Consider the following 26,963-nt stretch of genomic DNA (forward strand, 5'->3'; position numbering starts at 1 on the left):
CACATTCAAGTTCAACTTCTGGTTCATGCACAAACTGGTGAGTAGGGCTATACCACATGGCTGTGGATTGAGTTGGGGATGATCTTATCAAATCAGGAATTGTGGACTTTGGCGGATGTAGGAAGCTCATTTTGTTCAAGCATTCTATGTCTCATTAGGCGCTGGATCCCAACAAACTGGCTCCATGTAAAGCCGGAGCACCAGCATAATGTGCTCTGTATAACAAGTAAAACAAAAGGAAAAAATATGCAGCACTTTAAAGACTAACAAGATAGTTTATTAAGTGATGAGCTTTCGTGGGCCAGACCCACTTCTTTAGATCAGGCGAACATGGCTACCTCTCTATTACTGTGTAACAAGTGTTAGTTATAACTATTAGTTTCAAACTAGAGTAAATAATAAAATTGTCAAACACATAGATGAACATAATTTGTTAGGGAAAAATCAGCATGGTTGGTGTAAAGGGAAATAATGCATTACTAGTTTCCTAGAGTTCTTTGAGGGGATCAACAAACGTGGTCAAGGGGGATCCAGTGGATATAGTGTACTTAGATTTCCAGAAAGCCTTTGACAAGGTCCCTCACCAAAAGCTTTTAAGTAAAGTTATTTGTCATGGGATCAGAACGAAGGTCCTCTCATGGATTGATAACTGTTTAAATGACAGGAAAAAAGGATAGGAATAAATAGTAAGTTTTCAAAATAGAGAGAGGTAAGTAGTGGTGTCCCCCAAGAGTCTGTACTGGGACCAATCCTATTCAATCTTTTTATAAATGATCTGGAAAAAGGGATGAACAGTGAATTGGCAAAATTTGCAGATGATAGTAAACTGCTCAAGATATTTAAGACCAAAGCAGACTGTGAAGAGCTTCAAAAAGATCTCACAAAACTCAACAAAATGGCAAATGAATTTTAATGTTGATAAGTGCAAAGTAATGCACATTGGAAAAAATAATCTCAACTATACATACAATATGATGGGGACTAATTTAGCTATAACTACTCGAGAGAGATCTTGGAGTCATTGTGGATAGTTCTCTGAAAATATTCACTCAATGTATAGCGGCAGTCAAAAAGGCAAACAGAATGTTAGAAATAATTTAAAAAGGGATAGAGAATAAGATAGAGAATATCTTACTGCATGTATAGAAATCCATGGTACGTCCACATCTGGAATACTGCATGCAGATGTGGTTACCTCATCTCAAAAAAGATATATTGGCATTGGAAAAGGTTCAGAAAAGGGGAACAAAAATGATTAGGAATTTGGAATGAGTTCCATATGAAGAGAGATTAAAAAGACTGGGACTTTTCATCTTAGAAAAGAGGACACTAAGGGGGGATATGATAGAGGTCTATAAAATCATGACTGGTGTGGAAAAAAGTGTATAAGGAAAATGTATTTACTTTTTTCCATAACATAAGAACTAGGGGTCACCAAATTTAAATTAATAAAATTTAAAACAAAAGGAAGTTTTTCTTCATGCAGCGCACAGTCAACCTGTGGAGCTCCTTGCCAAAGAATGTTGTGAAGAACAGGACTTTAATAGGCTTCAAAAAAGAACTAGATACATTCATGGAGGTTTAGGTCCATCCATGGCCATTAGCCAGGATGGGTAGGAATGGTGTCCCTAGCCTCTGTTTGTCTGGAAATGGATGACAGGACAGGGTCACTTGATGATTTACCTATTCTGTTCATTCCCTCTTGGGCATCTGGCATTGGCCACTGTTGGAAGACAGGATACTAGGCTAGATGGACCTTTGGTCTGACCCAGTATGGCCATTCTGATGTACTTATGAATGTGCATAACTAGGTTTAGGGCCAGTTTTCACATCTCTATCAGCTTCTTACAGTCTTACACACCACAGTCGTCAGTAAGTGTATACTGAATTGTTTGCTAATTTTGTTTTACTGTTTAAAGTTGTTTCTAGTAAAGCAAAACAAAAAAATCCCAGTTTGCCTTAAAGTGCATATTCTTTAGGCTGAATGAAATTAGAATGATGGAATCCTAGATCCATTTTTAAGTGTCCTTTTGTTTTTCAGGTACTTCAATACCAGTGACAATAATCTGCAATACTGGGGCCTTGATTATCCACCTCTTACTGCTTATCACAGTCTTGTATGTGCTTATGTGTAAGTTAACCATTTAAGGATTATCTTAAATGTTCTCTGTTGGTGGAGAATGAAAAAATGAATGCATTATCCCTTTCCTTCCAGAGGAGAGAAACAAAGCAAATCACAGAGATTTACGTCTTTGGCATAGTTTACTTATTTAAAAGCATTATATAAAAGGTGTTGTAGAAACACTAGACTAGATAAAGAATTACGACTTTAGCCCTCTTGCTTCAAACCTGATCCTGCATTTGTTCCACATTGAAATCAATTGGGGGGAGCTTTTCCTGCAAAAGGACTGCAGGATCAATTCCTTAGGTATTCCAGTGCCTCCAGTGGGTGCAAATTACATTTTAGCCTAAGCTATGGGTCATAGTCATAGCTTTCTGAGTAAGTCATTTAGGGTCAGTGATGCACATAGTAAGGCATGTCAGAAATTGTTTACAGCAAATTGAAAATTAATCTTGTATTGAGAGCCCAAGTGGCATTTGATGAGTGGGATGCTCTTTCCATATGGCAGAGGTGGGGAGCCTCCAGCATGCTGGCCATGCATGGTTTGTCAGGGTTAGCCACTGGCAGGCTTTGTTTACTTGAGCTCCACAGCTCCCAGTGGCTAACATTTGCCATTTCTAGCCAATGGGAGGTGCAGGGCTCTTTGCCTTTGAATGCTCAGGTAAACAAACCATCCAGTGGCCTACCAGCAGCTAACCCTGATGAACCCTGTGTTCCCCACCCATGCTATCTGGTCTTTGACCAGTATTGGAACAGCTTTTAGAATGGAGTGTTATGTTCAGGGGGAGACAGAAAAAGGGTGCTGCAGGTCAAGTTAAGTTGTACTGGCAGAGATATGTGGGGGAAGTTTGCTTCACCTCTGTCTGCATTATGCCTACTTTCTGCTTAATGCTTTTTTTTAAAAAAAATCACAAGTTAGCTTTCAGTTTGAGAAATGACAAACTAGTAGATGCAAAATAGTAATAGAATTAAATTTTTATCTGCACAAGGTAATTATTTTAAATTTTGGTATTGCTGATTAGCGGCTAAAGATGATAAAATAAACTGTTCTAGTGACGAGAAAACCCCTTTCCTGGTCACTATTGCTTTTTGATAAAGTTGCCTCATTCATCTTAACCTTCTGTATGTGCCCTGTGCATATCATCTTTATTGCTGAAAAGGATGTAAAGAGAAATGAGAACTGTCCACATTTTGATGTGTCTATACTTTGTTTTACAGTGCAAAGTTAATAAATCCCGATTGGATTGCTCTCCACACATCCCATGGGTATGAGAGTCAGCCACACAAGTTATTCATGCGCGCAACAGGTAGGAAAAATTGCGTTTCTGTTACTTGATCTTAGTTTCTCTGCTCACTAATTTAGCACATTTAATTTGGCATCACTTTTTTCTTATTCAATTTCTGCTGCAAAATTGATGGACTTTGAGGGTCCTGCAGGTCTGACATTGTTAACTGAGCCTCAAAGTGTATGTCTACACAGCAGCGTTATTTCAGAATAACTGATGTTATTCCAAAATAATAAAGAGTGCATCTACACAGCAAGCAATTATTTTTAAATAATGGCGAGCTGGAGGACTTGTTACTTCAACTCCTTGTAACCCTCATTTCACAAGGAGTAAGGGAAGTCGAAGGAAGAGTGTTCTTCCTTCAATTTCCTGCTGTGTAGACCGGGCCAAAAGCCAAATTAAGCTATTTCAACTTCAGCTACACAATTGACGTAGCTGTAGTTGCGTTGCTTAATTCGAATTTTGCCCTGTTGTATAGACATGTCCTAAGTGTCGCCAACTCTGATCTCATTGTGAAAGTGGCAGATATTGTTAAATTGAATCTTTAAGCAGAATCTTTAAATTGAACTGGTCTTAGTAACAACTTTAAAAGCTTTTTTTTCAGTAGTTTGGATCTCAAATTTAGATTTTAAAGGTGAACTGCAAAGGATTTTTTAAAGTGGATTTGCAACTTTATAATGCCTGAAGGTTTTATTTTATTTTTAATTCTGCTTGCTTTTTATCTTCTCCGTATCAAGAGTATTAAGACTGGCCTATATTGCATTTGGAGAAAAAAACTCTTAGGGGTTTCAGGGATATATATTGTGAGTTTTCATATCTTAATTGGAAGGGAGAGTATTTAATCTTTATAACAAAGACAACCTTTCTCCAAAATGTTCACCAGCCACTAGCATTAAATAGGTGTTAACAAAAACATGGAAAATCAAAGTGTTTTGAGCAGTGTGATTAAAAATCTCAAAATCACTTTCTGATCATATTAGCACTTTGAACAGCATCTATAATGAAAATGTAATGTAATATATTTGGACTCCATTAAGATAGAAAATAATTTCATTTCTTCTCATGAGCATGATAGTGGAACAGCTGCTGATATGTCCAGTGGCTTGTAGCTAGTGAAGAATAGTGGGAGCAGTGATGTGACAGTAGCTGTAAAGGCAGCCAAATCACCCCATTATTTTTTAAAGTTTAGTCATATGTTTTGGTTCAGATGGCAGTGCAATCCCATAAAATGCCTGTGTTGGGCAAGCATCCTTATTTTGCTGATTATATTGAGCAGAATCTGATGCTCATCAATAGTACTTCCTTTTGTTGCCCACAAACCTTTCAGTGTGGTTTCTAGTAATTGATTATATTTAGAAAAAAATCACTAGGATGAAATTACCCTTGAAATGGTCTGTATTAATGTTCAAATCAGCACGCTTGACAAAACATTGATGTACAGACTAAGAAAATTGAAGTACGTCCTTTTAACAATAGCCATTAAACTAGTGCATCAGGATTACAAACTCAGCACAGTTCAATGTTGACCATTGATGTTATAGTCTCGTTTTGAATTTTAAACATGTACATTTGAAAACATTTTCTCCAACAAGTGACAAGTTGATAATGTTTCACAGGCTGTGTTAGTCTTGTGGTCTTGCTCATTTGGAGTTTGCTTCTTCAGGTTGCTGAACACTAGACTTCAGTTCTAGCAAAGCACTTAGAACAGTGGACTCCAACTTTTTAACCACAAGATCACTTTTTCAATATAAAAGTAAGATCTACCTAAAACTCAAATACCCTTCCTTCCCGCCCCTTCTCTGAGGTCTCAACCTGCTCATTCCATCCTTCTTCCTCCCCCATCCTCACTCGCTTGCACCAGGCTGGGGTAGGAGGTTGGGGTACATGCTCTGGTCTTTGGCCAAAGGGTTTGGAGTGTGGGAGGGGCTCCGGGCTTAGCCAGGGTGGGGGATTGAAATCTAGGAGGGGGTTTGGGTGCAAGCTCTGGGAAGGAGTTTGGGTGCAGGGAGACTTACATCTGGGGCAGAAGGTTGGGTGCAGGAGGATGTTCAGGGCTGGGACAGGGGTTTAGAAGGCAGGCTTTGGCTGGACACTGTTTAACTGAGATGGCTTCCAGGTGGTGGAGCAGTGGGGTTAAAGCAGGCTTACTCCTGCCCTGGCCTTGCACCACTCCTGAAAGCAACTGGCATGTATATTAGTGGTTCCATGTGCTGCCCTTCATTTATGGACATTGAGCCCACAGCTTCTACTGGCCACGGTTCCCTGTTGTTGCACAATGGGAGCTGCAGGAGTGGTGTTTGCAGGCAAGGACAGCATGTAGAGAACCTCTGCTCTGGCTTTCTCAGGGGCTACAGGGACATGCAAGCCACAACCAGGAGCAACCACAGGGATAATTACTCCATCCATGACAGATTAGGCATGTTAGAGCTCACTACTCAAAGAATTAAATTTAAGTGTAAGAGAGAAATGAAAATTATGAAATGCACTGGCCTGTCAAAAACCAAAACCAACAGACTCTGCAAGCAGTAACAGAAGTAACAATAAACCCCCACGTGTGTGTTGGATTGGGAGATAAGAGTGAAGGACAGTGTGTGTTTGTGAGAACGACAGACACACACAGTGTGTGGACGTGACAGATTTGCATTGCCAAGCTCCGTCCATCCCCTTCTCTCTGTGTGGAGATGGGGTACAGGAATGGAGGGAAGAGGGACACCCTGACATCAGCACCTCCACTTCTCCCTCCCACGGCCTGCACAGCAAGCAGGAGGCTCCCAGGGGGACAGCTCCAAGGCAGAGGACAGGAGCAGCATGACAGTGGGTAGAGGGGCAACTGAAGTACCAGCACTTGAAAGCTTCCCGGCCAAACCAGTCAGGATCACCTGCCTGCAGTTCCAAGATCTACCGGTAGATCCTGATCTACTGGTTGGTGACCTCTGACTTAGAACAATGGTTCTGAAAGTGTGGTCCCTCTAGTGGTCTGTGACTGTCTTGTAGGTGGGCAGCAGGCTCGGGGCTTGGTCTGCCATCTTGCTGTTCCAGCCCTGTGCCCCTCTCTGCATGGTTGAAGCGTCAGCGCCAGTTTCCTCACTGTGTAGGGGGAGCCCTGAGCCACGCAGATTGGATCTGGCTAGTGAGGGTGGGAAGCAGCTTCACACACTGCCGCTCCCCTCCCCCTGAGCTAGGGGAATGGCAGCAAAGGAAACTGCTCACGGTGAGGCTTTTCCTGCTGCTCCCATTGGCCAGAGTCATGGTGCCTTGGAGTGCGCAGAGCCAGATAAGCATCTCCTAGCTCCCTCATGCCCAGAGCGTACATCCCATTGCCCACTAAGACCCCACTTCCCCACCCTGCTCCTGCACCCTCCCTCCTGCCCAGATCTTGCACACCCACCTGCACCTCACCTTCTGCCCAGACACCCTACCCTCAGCCCTTTCCTGCACCCTACCACCCCCTGAAACTCCCACCCGGTTCTTGCACCCTACCTCGCACCCTCACCTCCTCCTTAACCCCACCTCCCGCCCGTACCCTGCTCCCCCATCCCTATCCTGCTCCCTGGTAGCTCCCTCTTGCACACTGAACCTCTCATTTTTGGTCCCACCTCAGGGAGCCCAAAACATCTACTGGCCCAGGAACCCCTGAAGAATTAATCTGGCCTGTGGGAAGCCCTGAACTTCTGTCCTCCCTTCCTTCCTCATCCCCCATGGGGTTGTAGTGTGAGGGGAGCGAGGTATGTCAGCCAGGAGCCACATTATAAGGGTTCGGGGCTTTTGTTGGTTTTTTTAGTTGGTATGTTTTTTTTCTTCTAACTTTTGTGTGGCCCCGGATTGATTTTTCTGTGGGTCAGTGGCCCCGATCCAAAAAGTTTCCCCACCCCTGCCATAAAGACAATGTTGAAACCTTTGGTTTTGGACATAAATTAATATTTTACTTTATTTAAAACAAAGTTTGATAAAAATGATAAAGTTAAATCTGTTTAATAGTTTTGATGAATAATGTTTCCTTTCCTAATGATTGTATATGCCCCTTTATGTTATATCTGAGTATTTGTTTTTATGCTCCTATAGCCTAATACGAATAATTTAGTATTTAAGGTTTTATAGAGTTAAGCAAAGGTATTTTGTCATCATGGGTGGTTGGCTGGTGGTCCGCGGAAATGTTTGCATTGAACAGGGTGTACCGGGGGCCAAAATGTTTGAGAACCACTGACTTAGAAGATTCTTAACGCTAAGGGCATGTCTTCACTTTCGGAAGAGCGACCTCATGTTGATCTTCTGTCATTCAATTTAGTGTGGGTCTGGTAAGGAACTGTCAAATTAAATGCTGAGGGTGCCCCCATCAACCCCAGAACTCCTCTCCCTTGATGGGAGAATTTCTCCTGTCAACCTCCTGCTGTGGGCCACCCAAGAAAATCAGTGCAAGGTACGTTGACTCCAGCTTTGTAATTCATGTAGCTGGAGTTGTGAATCTTGCATCAGTTATTTTTTCCGCCAATGCAGACCTGACTTAAGCACGAGAAGTCCCATTGAATTTAAGCACTTTGCTGGATCATTCTGTTGTTCATTCTAGACTGAAAATAATGCAGCAACATAATTACGTTTTCAGAGAGAAACAGGCCAAGGTTTTCGGAAGTCAGTAGTGATTTTGGGTACCTCAGTTTCTTGGTGCCAGATTTGAGACACTTGAAAGGGACATGATTGTCTGAAAGTGCTGAGACATACACTTCAGGCCCTTCAAGTTCTGAAAATTAGGCTGTTCAAGTTCTCTCTCGTTCCCCACCCCATATCACTAATGAATTTTTAAAATTTAGATCCCATTATTTGAAATGTCAAGTCCCAACAGTTTCATAACAGAATTACTACAAGGGACCTTGGAAGCCATCAAATCCAGCCCACTGCACTGAGGCAGGACCAAGCAAACCAGTACCGTCTCTAACAGGTTTGTCCAACCTGTTCTTAAAATATTCAGTGATGAGTTTGCACAGCCTCCGTTGGAAGCCTGTTACATAACTTAAACTACATTTCAGTTAGAAAGTTTTCTCTATCATCTAACCTAGCTGTCCCTTGCTGCAGATTATAAGCCCTTTACTACTTCTCCTAATTTCAGTGGACATAGACAACAATTGATCTCCATCCTTTTTATAATAGCACTTACTATGTTATAGAGAAACAAGTCACAAAATTGGGATCTTTATTTTGCTGGTCTCACACCTTCCTTTCCTTAGAATAATGAAATCTGTCTTTCAAAGTCAGGATTTTTTCTTAAAACTTTATTTTCTTTGTCTACATTGTTTTGTAATATTGTTTCCTCTGATCAGAGGGGTGAATGCTCACACAAGATATTACTAGAGTATTTGTAAATTTCCTTTTATATGAAAGGAAATTTTGAGATATGAAAGTTTTGAAAAATGAGCCAATTATAGAAACATATCCAACTGTATATTAGGGATATAATAGAATAGCAGTTTACACAGTTAACTGATAAGCCAACGTTTATTGGTTACGCACAGGCTCCCATCCTGCTGCCATGGAGCTGGCTGCTGCCCCACACTGCTGCTTCTGTATTAAAGGCAGCAGGGTGGGGTAGCAGCCAGCTTCTCGGAAGCATGGTGGCAGGCCCACGCTGCAGGTGCATGTAACTGCTGAAATTTTTCCTACAGGAGTTTAACTGATAACAGAACTGATAATCTGATGTTTATCGGTTAACTGGTTAAACTCTTACACTCCTACTGTAAATAGTAGGTAATTAGAACAAAGTGAAGTATGTTTTATTTTGGAAGAGAGACAGTAAAACCTGCCAAGAGCAATCACTCTTTAGCAAAAGTGGTTGCTTGTAAGCAGTGATCTCTTTTCAAAGGTTTGGTGTAAAATAGTCATTTTTACGATGCACAGAAAGGCTATAATTGTTACCAGTGTTTTCTGTTTAATTTTAATTGATTTTTAAAAGACATTACATACGATATGCTGTATTGTAGTTAACATCTCATGGTGGCTTTATTAATACGGTATTGCAGTAGAGGTTGAAACTCTCATAACCAGGATTCTCTGGTCCGGCAATATCCATGGTCCGGCACAGATGTTGCAAGACTAAAGAATCCCAGTGGACGGCCAGTGGTAAGGATCCCTGCGGGGCCAGCAGGGCAGTGGGATGCCTGCAGCGAACCCACCATCAGAACATGGCAGCAGGTCTGCCCGTCGGGTTTGGGAGACACACACGTAGCTGCCCAGCAGGGCTGGGAGCTGCAGTAGTTCGGAGGGGCAGGGATCCACAGCTCGCAGCTGCCCAGTAGGTCTTGGAGTCCCAGTGCAGTGTGCATGGCTGCCCTGTGGGACCCAGAACCAGGGCAGCGATGGCTGCCCAGCGGAGTCGGCAGGGCAGTGGGGCCAGCAGGAGGTGAGGAGCTGGCCAGAGGGGCCAGTAATTACCTCCCTCATCCGGGACTGGTCAGGTCCCGAGGGTGCCAGACCAGGGAGGACCAACCTGTATTTGTGTTACTCAAAAGAGGAAATTCAGTGCACTAATACTTATCTTCTAGACTTAAGCCAAAAAAAAATTAATGGTGCATGTGTTATTAAAAAAAAAGTCCTAGTTTCAATCTAAAGTAGTCTGTATTTATTTGAAAAAGTTACTTTTTCTTGTCTGCCTCTGTGATGATAGGAGCATGTTTATGACTACTTCTGCATCATTGAACAGCTCTGTAAGTCGGTTGTTGCCCTTTAGATTGGCAAATGCGTTCATGTCTTTAATCATATTCTTGGCTGCAGGCACAGAAATGATATTCCTGGGAGTTGAGAGGAACCATTGCTATCCTTTTCATCATCATCATTATCATTCGTTTCTAGGAGTTTTGTAGCAGGCCATGACCAGTCTGTGACCTCTTCAGTTTCTGAAAGGTTCTCATCAGTCTGGTACGTCGTTTTAGTCAGTACACCAAAAAAACTGCGACATATTAACTACTGCAGGTGGAAGCTCATGTTCATCTTTTGGATGAACATCTTCATTTGGTGAATCTGCAGTTGACTTGGAAAGGGTGAATGACATTGAACAAAACATTTTTTTGACGTGCTTTGCTCAATCTCACTTCATACTTAATGAACCCCATGTATGGCATTCAAGAGTGAAATCTTTTTCAAAAGCTTTAGGCCCAATGAAGTTATATCAGATGCAATTTGATGAAGAATAAATTAAATTTGCCTTTTGTGAAATTTCAGTTTCAGGGTCTGAATAACCCCGGCATCCATAGGTTACAACACAGAGGTGCTGTTTGGAGGGAAGAAGCAGAGTTTAATGTTTGTGCATTTAACAGGGCAGTGGCATGACATTATTCACAAACAATAGAATTTTTTGTCCATTTACTAGCAATTTGTGATTAAATCTTTGTAATTATTTTTCAAAAAGCTCTGAGCTGATCTGTGCTTTTTTTGCTGAATTCATATTCCATGGACAGCTCCTTGATACTCAGCTTGATAAAGCATCCTGTATGTTGAGATTTACGGACCAGTATAGGCTTTTCTTTATCTCTATTCATGTTGGTGTATAAAGCAAGTGCCATTCTGTTCTTTGAATATTTCCTATTTGAATATTGCTTGCCTTTGACAAGGAGAGTTTTGTTGATGCCACTGCCTTTAAAAAAACAATCCATTGTCATTCATGTTGTAGATTTCAGATGGTTGATAATACTGGATGTGTTCAGATAACTTTTGCTTCTGGTCTGAAACCACATCTTGCTTAACGTTTCTAGTCTTACCACATGCTGCCCCATCAGCTCCACTTACGTGATGCAGTTCTGCAGTGATCTGGAAACCTATTTTCAGCATCTCCAACTGAAGGAATATTTCCAACACACCAATGAATATTGCACTGACCCACAGGATCCCTCCTACTAACACTATAAAGAGAAGAATTATATATGTGGACTCCTCCTAATGGTCGAAATGACAGTCTGGACTTCTACACTGATTGCTTCTGTGAACGTGCACAGGCTGACATTGTGAACAAACAACATCATGTGGCACATACATGCAGGAGGCTGCCAGGCCACATTCTACAGGCCTTTTTTCTCTGATCCCGCTGAGGAATATCAAAAGAAACTACAGTATCTGCTCAGGAAATTCCCTGCTATCACATGGAACCAAATTTACAGATACACTCCCAGATCCCCGACCAGGAGCATTTTATCTGCTACTCAAGATCCATAAACCTGGGAATCCCAGACATCCCATCATCTCAGGCACTGGCACCCTTACAGAAGAATTATCCGGCTGTGTTGACTCTCTCCTCAGATCCTATACTACCAGCACTCCTATCTATCTTTGAGACACCACCGACTTCCTAAGGAAACTACAGAGCATCAGTAATCTTCCTGAATACCATGGAGCATCAGTTATCTTCCTGGCTACCATGTCTGTAAAAGCTCTTTACATCAATATTCCACACAAGGATGCACTACAAGCTGTCAGTAATACCATCTTTGATGATGCCACAGCACACCTGGAGGGTGAGCTATGTGATTTTTGTCTTCACCCACAATTATTTCCAATTTGGGGACAATTTATATCTTCAAGTCAGTGGCACTGCTATGGGTACCCTCATGGCTCCACAATATGCTAGTGTTTTTATGACTGACCTAGAACAACATATTCTCAGCTCCTGTCCCCTAGTACTCCTCCTCTATTCACGTTACATTGATGACATCTTCATCATATGGACCCATGGGAAGGAGACCCTTGAAAAATTCCACAGGGATTTCAACAATTTCCACCCCACCATCAATGTCAGCTTGGATCAGTCCACTCAAGAGATCCACTTCCTGGACACTACAGTACAAATAAATGATGGCCACATAAACACTATCCTATACTGGAAAAGTATTGACTGCTGTTCTTACTTAGGTGCCTCTAGCTTCCAACTAGAACACATCACATGATCCATTGTCTACAGCAGGCATGTCCAAAGTCCGGCCCGCGGGCCAATTGCGGCCCGTGTTCCGATTTAATACGGCCCCCGCTTTCTCCCCCTCTCCTGGCTCCCCGGCGCAATTTTGAACTGGCGCGCCCAGCGCGCCGCTTCCGGCCACGCCGCCACCGCCGCCACCCATGGCCTCCGCGGTCCTAGAGCCTGCCCTGTAGGGCACGTCCGCAGCCCCGCTCCCCCGCTCGGCTGCGGGTTCGCCCTGCGCCCGGGCCGCCGTGAGGCCGGCGTGCCCTGCGCTCTCCGCCCACCTCCGGCCCTGCGGGCCCTCTGCCTTAGGGCTGAGAGTGCGGGGACAGCCCTCACACATGTTCACTTCTTCAGATCTGGCCCTCTTTGAAAAAAGTTTGGACACCCCTGGTCTACAGCCAAGATACAACTGGATGTGCTTCAGTCCCACAGACGGAGACACCTACAAGATCTTTATCAAGAATTCTTAAAACTTAAATACCCACTAGGGAAGAGAGGTAACAGATTGACAGAGTCAGACAAATACCTAGAAGTCACCTACTTCAAGACAGGGCCAACAAGGAAAATAACAGAACAACTCTGGCCATCACCTACAACCCCCAGCTTAAAAGCTTCCAGCACATCATTGACAATCTACAACCTATCCTGGAAAATGATCCCTCGCTCTCACAGACCTTGGGAGACAGGCCAGTCCTCGCCTACAGACAGTCTCCCAAGTTGAAGCAAATACTTAACTAGCAGCAGTGTTATTACAGTATCACTGTATAATACAGATACGCTTACCCAGGAACCTATCCCTGCAACAAACCTGTTACCAACTTTGTCCACATATCTATGCAAGCGACACCATCACAGGACCTAACCACATAAGCCACAATATCATGGGCTCATACATCTGCACACCCCTAATGTGATACATGTTATCAAGTGCCAGCAATGCCTCTTTGCCATGTATATTGGTCAAATTGGACAGTCTCTGCACCAAAGGATAAATGGAGACACAAAGCAGACATGAGAATGGTAACATACGTAAACCTGTATTCCCAATCTGTGGTCAGTGGACCTCTGGGGGTCTGTGAGGGTACTGCAAGGGTCCGCAGAAAGTTTTTAAAAGTAAGGATCGGGATCCTTACATTTCTTTTCCTTTTCTTCTCTCCCCCCCCCCCCACCCGAAGCACAAGGGGGAGGGGGAAGCAGCTGCATGCGCCTGGACATGGCTTGATTTTGATCCCTTTTTTCCGGAAGCTAAGGGAGCATGGAAAAAGTGCTTGCGTGCCATGCATGCCTCTCACACCAGAGCTCCCTTTGGCCATGAGAGCCCCCACGCTCCGTGGATGGGCTGGGGATGGAGGGGACAGGAGCCGAGGAAGCAGCACGGGTGAACAGCAGCCAGTGGGACCCGAGAAGCTCCATGCCCTGCAGTCTGCACATTCCTCACACTGAAGTTGACAAGCTGCGACTGTCCTCTGGAGTCAGCTTATAAACGGGTCTGCCACTTTTTACCATTCCCCCGCCCCCTCCTTTTTGAATACGTCACCCTGCTCTAACCATTCAAAAGCTATTAGAGTGGCAGGAAGGGTTTAGTTGGGCTAGCAAAAATGGATTGCTTGGGGAGAGGATGTTTGTGAAATTTTAATAGATTGAAAAGGGGTCCGTATCCTTGAAAAGGTTGGGAACCACTGCTGTAGGGGAACATTTGAATCCCCTTGGACATTCAATAATGGATTTAAAAGTAGGCCAAAGGAATTTTATCACCCAATTACAGAGGGAGACATGAACTGGAATTCAAGATCAACACTGTTAACGTAGGCTTGAATAAAGATCTTAACTGGTTAACACACTACAAAGGCAACTTCCTTGTCATTGATATTCACATTTCCACATCACAGGTTATGAATGAGACACATTCTCAGGGCAGCCAGCTCCATGTGGGCTGGGACAGCTCTGTACTGGGATTAGCGGGGAAGCTGCCAGTGAAGCAAGTCTGGCTTCTGCTCAGATCTGTGGCTGCTTCTGGGGTGAAGTGTGATACTCAAAGATAGGCAGGCACCAGGCAGCCTGCCATAGCACCATTGACCAGGAGCCACACAGGTAAGCCTGAGCCCCAACCCTCCATTCTGAGCCCCTGCAACTGAGAGCCACCTCCTGCACCCTAAATCCATCATCTCCAGCCCCACCCCAAGTCCCACACCTGCAGCCCAGAGCCAGTACCTCAGCCCCCAGCCCTGAGCCCCTCTCCAAACCTGGAGCTCCCTCTTGCATCCGAAACCCCTCATCTCTGAGTCCCTCCCTAGAATCTGTGCCCCCTGCCTCAGCCCAGAGGCCCCTTCTGTATTAAAAATCCTTTGGCCCCTCATTCTCCAGAGGGCTTATACCCCAACAGGGGCGCCATTTCAGATTTTGGAGGGGGAAGACAATGTGTGCATGCCATGATGGGGGTGGGGGAAAGAGGGTGAGAGCATGGGGATGGCAGACAGAGGAGAGAGGCTTCAGCAGTGTTATTGATCATGCTTTGTACAAGCAAAGTATCAAATGTGTGGGGGGTAGTCCACCTTCCCCCCCCCCCATATCTCTCTATCCAGGGGCTACTAAGGCACTGGAAAACTCTACTTTTTTGGCAGATAATTCAACAGTTAGCTTACGGGAGCACTGTATCTAATTACTATATAAAAGAAAGAAAATTAAATAAATATTAAATCCATTCAGCTCTAACACTAACATATTCTGATATCTTGTGGCAAGTCACTTAAGGGATCTGAAAAGGTAACACACAGAAACCTGTTGGGGAACATTTTAACTTTCCTGGGCACTCATTAATGGATCTCAAAGTCACTGTACTGTTTCAGGCCAATTCCACAAGCCAAATACACAGGGAAGCCTTGGAACTTAATTTCATTTGCAGGTTTGATTCCTATCACAAAGTATGAATAAAGACGTTGGCTGGATGACCCGCTACATTCTATATCCTAATGACATAAAAAACCAAACAAGGGGTACTGAAGAACAATTTGCAACTTCGTTATCAGCTTCAAGTAGCATGGAGACTCTAACTGGCTCTTTTTTTCTCTTGTTTTTCCCTTCTCTCTCTCCCATCCCTTATTCAAAACTGGACCTTTAATAACACCTTTCATCTGAAGAAGTGCCCGCGAAAGCTCATGAAACCATTTATATGTTTTTGTTAGTCTTTTAAGGTGCTGCAAGACTATTTGTTATTTTTTAAATTTTGTTAAGGGACACTGGTTAGCCTTCAAATTTTAATGTAATTCTTACTTTGTTACTAACTCTATAGAAAGAGACAGACCCTGTCAGGACTCCTGGTCTCTATCTCAGCTCTGGATATGTGGCTACATCGCTTGAGGGTTTTATATAGGCTAAACAATACGCAGTTATTGCTCCCATCTTGCAGGTGTATGTAAGTTTTAATCTTTCCTTTTTCTTAAATGGTTTCACAAAACATCAGATGAAAGCCATATAAGTTGGAAGGGAAAAATGGAGAATAAAGCCACCTACTAACAATCCAGAGACAAATTATAAATTGTTATAGACAATTTCAGTGAATTGTGATGAGCTATATTTAAAGTTTGAGGAGATTCTTATGCATAGTTCATCTGTTTGTTTTTCAGTTCTTATTGCTGATTTGCTGGTTTACATACCTGCAGTTGTCTTGTATTGCTGTTGTTTAAAAGAAACATCAACTAAAAAAAAGGCAAGTATAAGTCTATGGGGGGGAAGGGGTGTGTTGTGTGTGTGTGTGTGTGTGTGTGTGTGTGTGTGTGTGTGTGTGTGTGTGTGTGTGTGAAAAAGTATAAAAATATAGTGAACTGGAATATAAATTTAAAAAGCTGAAAAAAGGTTAATGTTACAAAACCACGCAATGCTTTCTGTTTACATTATCTGAATGACAATCAGTATATGTTGCATTAAAGACTTTTCAGTAAGAAAACATGAGGTTATTTTACAGTAATTATTTTATGTCTTTCAATAACAAGTTGCACTGTTTTTAGTAACCATGAACTGCTGCATTACACTTGTCAAATTTATTGCTTGGGTAGTGTAAACAAGATTTGTGCTGTGACAAGGGTGAATCTATGGACAGCCTTGGGTCTTTACACTTTAGATAGCAGAACTGAAATGCATTGGGAAAGTGACATTATGCACAGGGTTTCTGGTACTCATTCTTCTCAGGCATCTGTGGTCTGTCAAGTCATGGAGCAGTTCCCAGGATTAAATTGAGCACAGTCATGTTTGTGATTTGGCTGGCAGAAGACACTGATGTTACTTGTAATGCCCTTTCCCACTGGGGCTCTCTTCCTCCACTTGCACCCTTGAAGCTATCAGTGGGGGACACATAACTGGAGGAAAAGAATGTTCTGCAGATACATGAGTAAAAGATCCATAGGAACTTGACTGGGCGAGGCTTGTTAAAGGAGAACCAATCATGTTCTGGTTCCAGGGTGAAATGAACTGTTATGAAATAAAATGCCTTGTTTTTGTGTGTTTAAAATTTTTCTTTTTTTCTTTTCTCCCAGATTGCCACTGCTCTCTGTATATTGCTTTATCCTGGCCTCATTCTCATTGACTATGGACACTTTCAGTATCCTTGCATTTGCTCTAAAATGAAAGAATTTCAGTCCCTTCTATAACATAAAACATCACTTTTAGTGGGGGGAAGGGGAAGGGAGGAGGGAAGTTGGATTTGTTAGCTGACAGTTGAGGGCCTCCCTCCCCCTGCAAAAGTTTTGAAAGGAAAACAGTAACCCTTAAATGGATTGGAGCAGAAGATAAATTGTGGGGGCAAATCCGTTTAACATGGATGGATGGATTTCTTTGCATCTCAAGTCCTACTTTGTTTGAGTAAATGTTGTTGACAGTCTGGTTTTGAAAAGAATGGATACTCCTTGCTTGTATATCATATTACCCGTATAAGTTTCAGAAGTCTTAAAGCCTCCATGCCAATGTTTATATACCCAAAATATAGGCTGAGATTTTCAAAGCCACCAAGGGAAATTGGAAGCACAATTCCCATTAATTGTAATGAGAATGGGGCATGTCACATTTGTATGGGAAGTTTGAAAATTCAACCCTAATGGTATTCATGCAAGTGTGTCCATTGTTCTAGCATTAGTTTTAAAAATAAGTACATCTACACATTTAGCTTGTATTGGAAAATTAGCCGTTGTGACTAGCCATAAGTAAATGCAACAGCTGTAGCAGTGTGTCCCAGGTAACAGAGATAGGAGTAAGTCCTGTGGCTGTGATAAAAGCTCCTGGGCCTTGGCTCTGCTCCTAGCTGCAGTACAAGGCTTACTTCTGACCCTGGCCTCAGCCTCCAGGCTCCTGACATCAGCCTGGTCTCCTGACCATGACTCCTGGGGGAGGGACATGGTCAGATTACATTATAGGTAAATATGGGCACAACCTAAAAAGTTTGGGGTCAACTGCTGTAGAAAATTCAGATGTCCAGAGAGAAACAGTAGTAGAAACCAAATGTTTAAGAAACAGACTTTACTTTCATAAAATATATTAGCTATACAGGCAGTCCCCGACTTACGCGGATCCGACTTATGTCGGATCCGCAGCTACGAACACGGACTGCGGGACCGCGCGGTCCCGCCGCCCGTGTACTCCCGGGCAAGAAAAGCTGCTCCGCATCTCCCTGGTCGGCAGACCAGGAAGACGCGGAGCAAAGCCGCGGAGGGGCTCTGGCAGCAGAGCAGCCCAGGCGCGCCTGGGCTGCTCCGCTGCGTGAGCCCCTCCGCACCCTTGCAAAGCTGTGGGGGAAGCCGGCAGGGGGGCAGCCCAGGGGCACCTCGGCTGATCCGCTGCACGAGCCCCTCCGCGGCTTTGCAAAGCCGCGGGGGAAGCCGGCAGGGGGGCAGCCCAGGCGCGCCTGGGCTGCTCCGCTGCCGGCGTCCTCAGAGGCTTTGCTCCCCGTCTCCCTGGACTGCTGGTCTCCAGCAGACTAGGGAAACTGGGAGCAAAGCCATGGAGGACCCGGGCGGCGTGACCGCGGTGCGTCTCGGTCCGCCGCCCACATCTTCCTGGTCTGCTGGGGGGGTGGGGCGCAGCTAGTACGCCTCCCCCCCCAGCAGACTAGGCTTTTCTCCGTCGCCTGTGGCAGAGCAGCTGGGGCGCTGCCGGTTGGTCCCGCAGCGCTGGGCGCTACTGGACCAACCCGGCAGCATCCCAGCTGCTCTGCCCCAGGCGTCCTGATTCAGCCCCTGCTGGTCAGTTTCAGCAGCGGCTGAATCAGGACACCTGGGGCAGAGCAGCTGGGGTGCTGCTGGGTTGGTCCAGTAGCGCCGGATCGGTGCTACTGGAGCAACCCAGCAGAACCCCAGCTGCTCTGCCCCAGGCGTCCCCAAGTCAGCTGCTGCTGAAAATGACCAGTGCTGACTACAGGAAGCCCGAGGCAGAGTTGCTCTGCCCCGGGCTTCCTGGAATCAGCCGCTGATCAGTTTCAGCAGCAGCTGACTTGGGGACGCTTGGGGTTCTTAAGTTGATTCTGTATGTAAGTTGGAACTGGTGGTCAGTTTCAGCAGCGGCTGAATCTGGACGCCAGTTCCGACTTACATACAGATTCAACTTAAGAACAAACCTACAGTCCCTATCTTGTACGTAACCCGGGGACTGCCTGTATTTACTGCTTCAATTTATCCTGAAGTCCTAATTTTGACACGAATTATACAAAGACTTAGGCATGTGCATAATTTATAAATTGTGACTAGTTCAGCTGAAGCCATTGGAGCTACTTAGAATGCACAAGTCTTTGTAGGACCATGGCCTTTTGGCATCATAGTTAGTTGCTGTGGAAGTGACAGTATGACAGATAGGATTATGAGTTTTGATAAGGGAGTAAATAGATTGAGAAATGATTTATAAAACCCAAATATATTGTCTTGTAGCTATCTGTGCTGGCAAAGAGGAAGTAGAGAGAGAAACATATATTGTTTCAGTATTTCTTAGGATATCAGTGGCATCTCTCTCATTCAGTTTCTTTCATTATACTTTAATTGCTACATTTGATGCATATAGGGCCTTAGCTGTAGCTCAACAAGAGTCTCTTCATTGACTTCACTGGGTTTTTGATCAGGCCTCAAGTGTCAAAAGTAGATAACAGATTTGTTTTGTTGTAACTATTATTATTTATTATTATTATTATTATTGTTGTTGTTATGAATTATTATTATTTATTTGTTTGGTTTCCAATAGTGTTTATGGGCCCTAATCATGGATTGAGGCCTCTCTGTTTCTAGCATTGTACAGACACATAACAAGACAGTCCCTGCCCTGAAGAGAGTGCAGTTTAAGTATGTTTAAATATTCCACACAAAGCTGTACTGCAAAAAAGTTTTAGGACTTTTGACAATTGTATCCATTACCCTAGACTAACCACAAGAAAATGTGGAATTGCTCTTGATTGTATCCTGCTGAGTACTGTCAGTGTAATGTTTTTATTAACCCTAGCTAATTGAATGTATTATACTAGTGTAGTAAAAGTCTGTACAACCATAAAACTCTCTTTCCTTTTTACTTTCTGGATGTTTGATTAGGTTCCCAAACACAGAGTTACAGTTGGCTAATCTGTTTAAATAGAATTTAAAGTATTTCTGTGCATGAACAAAATGGTTGCATATTTGGCACTACATTTTTAAAAATGAAGACTAATTTATAAAACTTTTGTTGTAAAATATTTTACATCTGTCATCTGTGGGATTAGTTCACTTTTAACTTGTCACAATACTCAGCATGTTCCCTGTCTTGCACATTATGTCCTTAACGTAAAACAGATATAACTCTGTGAGCCTAGGCTTTGCTTTGTGGGGTGTACTTTGTCTCTCTCATGATTGGGACCTGTTAGGATCACTGGCATTTTGCTTGGCTATAAATTATAAACAAATGGAACTTTACCATTCACTGCCATTCTTTTGCTACCTTCTTGGAAAATGCTTCCAAAAAGGCCTTACAGGAAAGGGGTGAGTATCTTTAAAACTCAGTAGCCAAACACTAGCTCAAGAGTGCACTTTGACAACCTAGCCTTGGGAATTTGATTAATCCTATTTGCATTTCCATTTTTTCTCTATTATGCTCCAAGGGAAGTTACTCGTGTCATAATTTCCTCTGTTCTTTTAGAACAAGTCTCTTTCTAGCCATTAAATAGCTAACTAGCTCTCTGAGGATGCAGAAAATATAGCAAAATATATTAAATGTAGAGCTGGGTAGAATTTTTAGGCTGACTCTGTTTTCAGCAAAAAAGCAGACATGGTGTCACTGAAATGTTTAATCAGTTTGTCTGTTTCCCCAAATTGTTCAGTGGGGTGGAGCACCCCGAAACATTAAAAAAAGACTGAAAGACAAATATTTTGTTTTGACATTTTCAAAATGTAACATTTAGTTATTTAATTCAATCCAACTGTCTCTTAGAAATTTCCTTTTATTTTTTAAAAAAATTAAAAAATGATAAATGCTCAAAATAGAGTTTCATTTTGGGATGAAGGACTATTTTGTTCAACCCCAAATTAATAAGACTTAAGTTGCCACAAATTTTGGAATATTTCATTTTTGATTTGACCTGAAAATGTGTGTGTTTCAGTTTTTTTGGAATTTGAAGTGAACCGAAAAAGCTGTTGTTCACATGTTGTCATTAACCATCCTTTTTCTGAACACCTTCATCATGCTGGAATCAAAGTTAAATATGAATCAAAAGTAGATAACCAGATTAGCGAGACAAATGCTAGTAGATTTGACACAGTCGTAGTGGATATTCTGTGGATATTCTGTTGAGGGGATGACATACCTTTCCTCTTGGCAGCTCTCTGCTCAAATTTGTCACATTTTATGATCTTACGCACATTCAGTTATATACTGTAAATAGACTTTATGTTAGAAGCCCCAACAGTCTGATTTATATAAACAGCGTTTTTGCATCTTAATATCTTGACTTAAACTCTTCTATTACAGGTTAGTGTTGTTAGTTAAAATAGCATTTACAGTAGTTGCTTCTTTTGTGATTTGCTGGCTCCCGTTCTGCACAGAAGTGGAACAAATCCTGCAAGTACTCAGAAGACTTTTTCCCATTGATCGAGGCTTGTTTGAGGTATGTGGGTTGTTTTGTTTGTGTAAATGTTCTGTATTCTTAGATCCCTAGAGAAACCTTCACTGTGACCTTTAGGGATTTCATTTGGAAGACACACCACAGAACGAGTAATCTGAACTGCCTTCTTCAGCAGTCATTTCTTGCCAGTCATTTAATCCAGTATTTAACCCCTAGCTCAGCTGGCATCTTCTAGGATATTATATGAGTAGACAACACTTATCCTATCATCAAATCCATACTTCAGTCACACATTTTTCCATTGACATGGATTCCATAGTAATTGACAGTGTCAGAAGATGTAACTATATGGTTAACAGCTTCAGAGTCTGCCTTTTGTTAGCATAATACTCAGCTTTATTGAAAGGAATTATTTCTACAGCTAATAATGGCTGTAATGTTTCAGGTGTAAATTGAGGCCTGCTTTGTATCCTAGCTGTTATTCTCAGTCTCAACTTTCTTCAAGAGTTTATTTAGACCATTTGTTTTTTTACTATTCCTAAGCAGTAGTTTGATTGAACACAGTGGGCTTGATTTTGCAAAATGCTGAGCACTGTCATCCAGTTCAGCAGAGCTGTCAAGCATGTACTAACTCTGAGCACACAAGTAGTCTCATTGATACCAGTGGGTCTGCTACATACATGCTTAAAAAGGCACTTCAGTAGATTGGGGTCAGCGTGCTTAACTCCTGGCAAGATCAAACCTCTATTGTACAAATTTAAAAGCAAATTTTGAAACCTTAACCTTCCCCAAAGTACAAATGAAGGCAGGGGTGGGCAATAATTTTTTAAGTGGCCCCAGGCCATCCCGGAAGGGGCGGGGCCTAAACTCAAAGGGACAGAGCAGTGATGCTTCTGGGCTTCCCCATCCTCAGACCATGATTGATCTGGAGATGGGGGAGCCCCTTTGCCCCCCCATTCCCAGTAGGTACCCATGCCCCTTGCTGGGCGGGAAGAGGCTTTGCATGCTCCCCCATCCTCAGCCCAATCAGGGTCTGGGGCAGTGGGTCTGTGTGAAGCATCCTTCGCCCTGCCCCCGCCCTGCGTGATCATACAGCACTTTGAAGTGCCGCACGCGTCTCACAGGAAGTTTCCCGTAGCTCCCCCTCCCCCAGGCCAATCAGGGCAGGAGGAAGCTTCACATGCTCCTCTGCCCCCAGGTCCTAATTGGCCTGGGGGCGGGGAGCTGCAGGGCTGCCGCGGGCCAGATCACTACCCGCTTGGCAGGCCAGATCTGGCCCGCTGAGGCCCTTTTGCCCACCCCTGAACTAAGGGCTTGAGTCAGTAATGCTTCAGTGGGACGTTAGCTCATGCTTAAGTGTTTTGCTGAATCTGGCCCTGAGTGACTTGTTACTAAATGGTTTGCCTTATATATGTGGCTTCTGTTAGTAATTCTCCACTAGCTACTAGTGATATTAAAAATAGTTTAATAGGGTATCAGTATACCTGCTGAAAATCTTAGTGGTTACATGGTTACACGTGCTGCAGGCTCTGCAGTATAAAGCTAAGAGCCTGTAGTGAAGCCTCCTTTGGAGCCGGACCACCAGCCCCTGCCGGCCTGGGTCCCGGGGAGGAGGCTGAGTGTTACTGACACCACTAATCTTATCGGCTAAACGGTTAGTCATTTAACATCCCTATTAGCTACAAATGATACCACAACCTACAATATATTTGCCCTGAAAACATAACATTCTGGACACACTGAGGGCGGTATTTAATTTATATGCAGCCATAGGAGTATTTTCGGAACGTTCTCCAGCAGCTTGTTAAAAAATAATTGCAGCTTAAGAGATAAAGAAATTTACAAACCAAAATACCTTTTGTCACTTTGCATTTTTTATGCATTGCTAAGTTTAAAAATAAAAGCTGTAAATGTCAACAAACAATGCATCCAAAAGAGCCCAAGGATTTTAGTCTAATATTAGACCAAATATTTTCAGACTGAATAGGGCAATGACTTACTTGGATACTAATCTGGATAAACTGAGAAATTGTCTACGTAAGCAATGCACAGTAAGTTTATACTCTGTTGCCTGTAACAGGTTCTTTGAATTGATTCCCATTTACAGAAACAGCAACAAATGCTGAGGGTTGTAAAATCTTACTGGCTATGAAGTCGGCATCTTATGTGTTTGCTGGTGCTGCCAAACCCTCTGTTCACTTGTAGTTCTCAGCAGATTTGAAGAGCATATTCTGTATTGCTAGTAAACATACAAGGAAGCTGGGCTGGTGCTAGTAGCTTCCTTGATGTTATGTCTACACAGCTGTGATTCTAGCAGCTGTTTAGGGATGAGTTTCATGACCATGATAGCTGTGGTTACGAATGTAATTTTGAAAGTGATCCTAGCACAACTGCTAATGTCTTTAGACTTCTTGATTTATTATGGTTAACTCTGTCATTGCTAGTAAGCAGATTTAAGTACATTCTACTATGTAATAAAATGTGACAATATTTAGTATGTGTTCACATTTGAAAATAGTCATAGCTGCTATCATTTTGATGTAAATTTTCCTAGAGATGAATGGTTTCAGAGCTTTATTTTCAGTGTGTGGTCTTGACTTCAGACTGATGGCCTCTTGTGTTCGAGAAAGTATTTCTCAGTTATTTTAATACATGTTTTAATTCAGTTTCTTTTAGATTTTAATATTCTATGTTAGAGCCAAAGTCATACTGACTCAATACTGTCTTTCATTATAGCATGTGGCACTGGGTATTGAAATGTGGTCTTTGGTGAAATATTAAATAATCCTCTTATTATTTGAACAGCAAACTAACATGGATACAACTCACTAAATATATTTTCAGGATAAAGTAGCCAATATTTGGTGCAGTATGAGTGTCCTTGTAAAGATAAAGAATGTGCTGTCACATCAAACCCAACTTAAACTCAGGTAAGGGAACTGAAGGCTTTTTAGGTAACTTTCACTTTTATTCATATTGTGGGGGATTTTCAAAAAGCATTTACATATTTTAGGAGCACAAATCCTATTGAAAGCCAAGAGAACTTGTGCTCCTACATCACAGAGACACTTATTCATTTTTGGCAAGAACTGAGAGATGCAATTTTCAGAGTTCTTAAAGAGACTTTTTTATTTATGGTGTATTTTTTAGTTCCAAGTAATACAAAGAAAATTAAAATTTTCCCCAGGATTGTGTGTTTAGAATTTTATGAAACTTTTTTCTATGTGTGTTGAATGATGATTTGAGCCTAATAATTAGTTAAAATTAGAAAGTAGCAAACACATGCATTAACTTTTTCCATTATTTTTTCTAAATGGCTAAAGTTTGTATAATCCAAAATATTTCAAATAAGCAAATAATACAGGATGAGGGTTCATTCAGTATGGAAGATGGATTAAAAATTATTAAAGAGTAAAATTTTCAAAAGCACCTAAATCAGTTAGGAGCACACACCAAATTGACTTACCTTGCTATGTGATTTGTGTTTTTAAAAACGAAACATGGGTTCCTAAGTCACCTAGTTTCTTTTGAAAATATTTGAAAACATCAAAGTAGTTATTTACCTATGAAAGGTTAACTTATATCTTTTTTAAAATAATCTTTTAGCTTTGCTTTTACATTTCTGAGCCTACTTCCGGCTTGTATAAAACTAACCCTCCAGCCCACTCTCCGAGGATTTAAATTTGCTCTGGTAAGTGTATTTTTTAATTGTTTCTTATTTTAAATCTATCAGTGAGCTTTGAAGCATAGCTAACAGTTCTCCTTAAAATTGTCCCACTGAGCAGAGTTATGTATATTGTTAAATGTCATTTGGTATCTGCTGAAGAGACTGTTTAAAAGCATATTACCAATAGAACTGAATATCAAAATTGTATCGGAGGACCTATCTAGTGTCTTTTAAATCTCAGGCTTTCCTCTTGTGTATACTTCTTTGTTTCTCTTATTCTCAATTTTCTTTAATTCTGTATTTTTATTATTTTCCTCTGAAAATACATTGGAAGATTCTCCACACAATAAAGCTTTGTATGGGTTTGAGATTTCCTTTCTCTTTAATTTTGTTTCCAAAGTGATAGTTTTTTTTTAATGCACTGGCTGCCAAATTCAATAAAAATTCCCACAATAGTCATTGCAGGCTCATTAGTAGTTTGAGAAGGGAATGATACCATTTTTTGGTTTTGTTTTTTCAAATGTTTGCTTTTCTCTCTCTGTAGCTTAACATCATTGAACATAAATTTAGGCATATCAACACATGAATGTAAAATGCTCCTTTTAAACTATAAAAGCAATTTTATACCAAGACCAATATCACTTTAAACATTAGTGGATTTATATGTTTAAAATAAAAATTGTGTGCTATTTCAATTTATAATAGTGAGGCATCTACATCTTTTCTGAGAATTGACTTGTAGGTTGATTCCTGCTCAATATATTTTTAGTTCTATAAAAAGAATAGACCTTTTGCTGTTACTTCTGAGGTGCTGGTTGTTCATGAGTCCATTTGACCCAGCATAATACAGCCTACTTCAGGTATGGTAGTTCTGACTTGATATAGTAGGGCCCCAATCCTGCAATCATTCATATCTGTGAGTAATTTAGTTTACTTTGATGGGAATGCTACTGTGGGTATAGTTATGCACTAATGTTTGCAAAATAGGGGCTTTATTACATGACGCATGTTCTAAATAGTCTGAATCAAACTTGGAAAAGGCTCCTATTTGCAGCCACAATCTGTTATAGGTGCAGATCTGTGTACTTGTCTCTAATTTTATTGAAATATGTAAATTGTTCTGGAGTTGTATATATTTAATACAGATTAGATACTTACTTATATTGGGCACTTCATGCTGATGTCACAAATTTAGCCCAATTTAAAAACCGAAACCTACTCTTTCCACAGGGGAGATATAGACTAACCTGTTCTACTTGACTCTTTTAGGCTAGTTGTGCATTGTCATTCTTCCTGTTCTCCTTCCAAGTACATGAAAAATCCATTCTTCTAGTATCTATGTAAGTCATTTATTTTTTATATAGAAACTATTTTGATACCCTTTCCCCCAATTTGCATGATGATACAGGCTTCTCTCTCACATAGAAAGAATGTATCCATTAAAACAGATACTTTTTTTTTAATTGTGCATATAGTTTTCATTCTTTAAGAGCATCTGAATGATAAGTAATGAAAGTAGTTCATTTCACAGGGGCTATGAAAGTAGACATTTCCTTTTTGATCATTTCCATTATCTAAACAGGATGTACTAATGGGCGTTGTACTAGGGTCTGATCCAGCATACAATATGGGTGACTGTCCAGGTGATAGGGTGATTTTGGGATGCGAAGGGTGACAGTGGAAATCAAAGAAGCCCCAGATATGTAGTTGCCCAGCAAGGGGAGAGCATATGTAAGGTCAGTTATAATGATGAGTGAAATAAGGTGAACACTCCCTCATTTCCCAATAATTAGATGGCAAAGGGACTCCAGTCTTGGTCATTCATGTATATAATCTCCCAGCAAAGGAAAGAGATGGAGAAAAGTCCTAAGGCAGTGGGTCATCTTCACCTGGAGGGA

The 26,963-nt window shown here is 41.9% G+C and overlaps 1 protein-coding gene across 3 annotated transcripts in view; it reads left to right on the forward strand.

Annotated features, from left to right (window-relative positions):
* Window positions 1-26,963, forward strand: part of ALG6 (ALG6 alpha-1,3-glucosyltransferase) — a 50,242-nt gene that overhangs the window by 17,999 nt on the left and 5,280 nt on the right. For all 3 annotated transcript variants that reach the window (XM_075936152.2, XM_075936153.2, XM_075936154.2), the window contains exons 4-12: window positions 2,042-2,131; window positions 3,341-3,429; window positions 15,967-16,049; window positions 16,873-16,937; window positions 20,134-20,319; window positions 21,305-21,440; window positions 24,243-24,328; window positions 25,005-25,089; window positions 26,335-26,405. In XM_075936152.2, the coding sequence (XP_075792267.2) occupies window positions 2,042-2,131; window positions 3,341-3,429; window positions 15,967-16,049; window positions 16,873-16,937; window positions 20,134-20,319; window positions 21,305-21,440; window positions 24,243-24,328; window positions 25,005-25,089; window positions 26,335-26,405 (891 nt within the window). The remainder of the gene's footprint in view (window positions 1-2,041; window positions 2,132-3,340; window positions 3,430-15,966; window positions 16,050-16,872; window positions 16,938-20,133; window positions 20,320-21,304; window positions 21,441-24,242; window positions 24,329-25,004; window positions 25,090-26,334; window positions 26,406-26,963) is intronic.

This window comes from Pelodiscus sinensis, chromosome 9 (genome assembly GCF_052426305.1).
Source record: "Pelodiscus sinensis isolate ZL-2025 chromosome 9, ASM5242630v1, whole genome shotgun sequence".
NCBI classification, from domain to species: Eukaryota; Metazoa; Chordata; order Testudines; family Trionychidae; genus Pelodiscus; species Pelodiscus sinensis.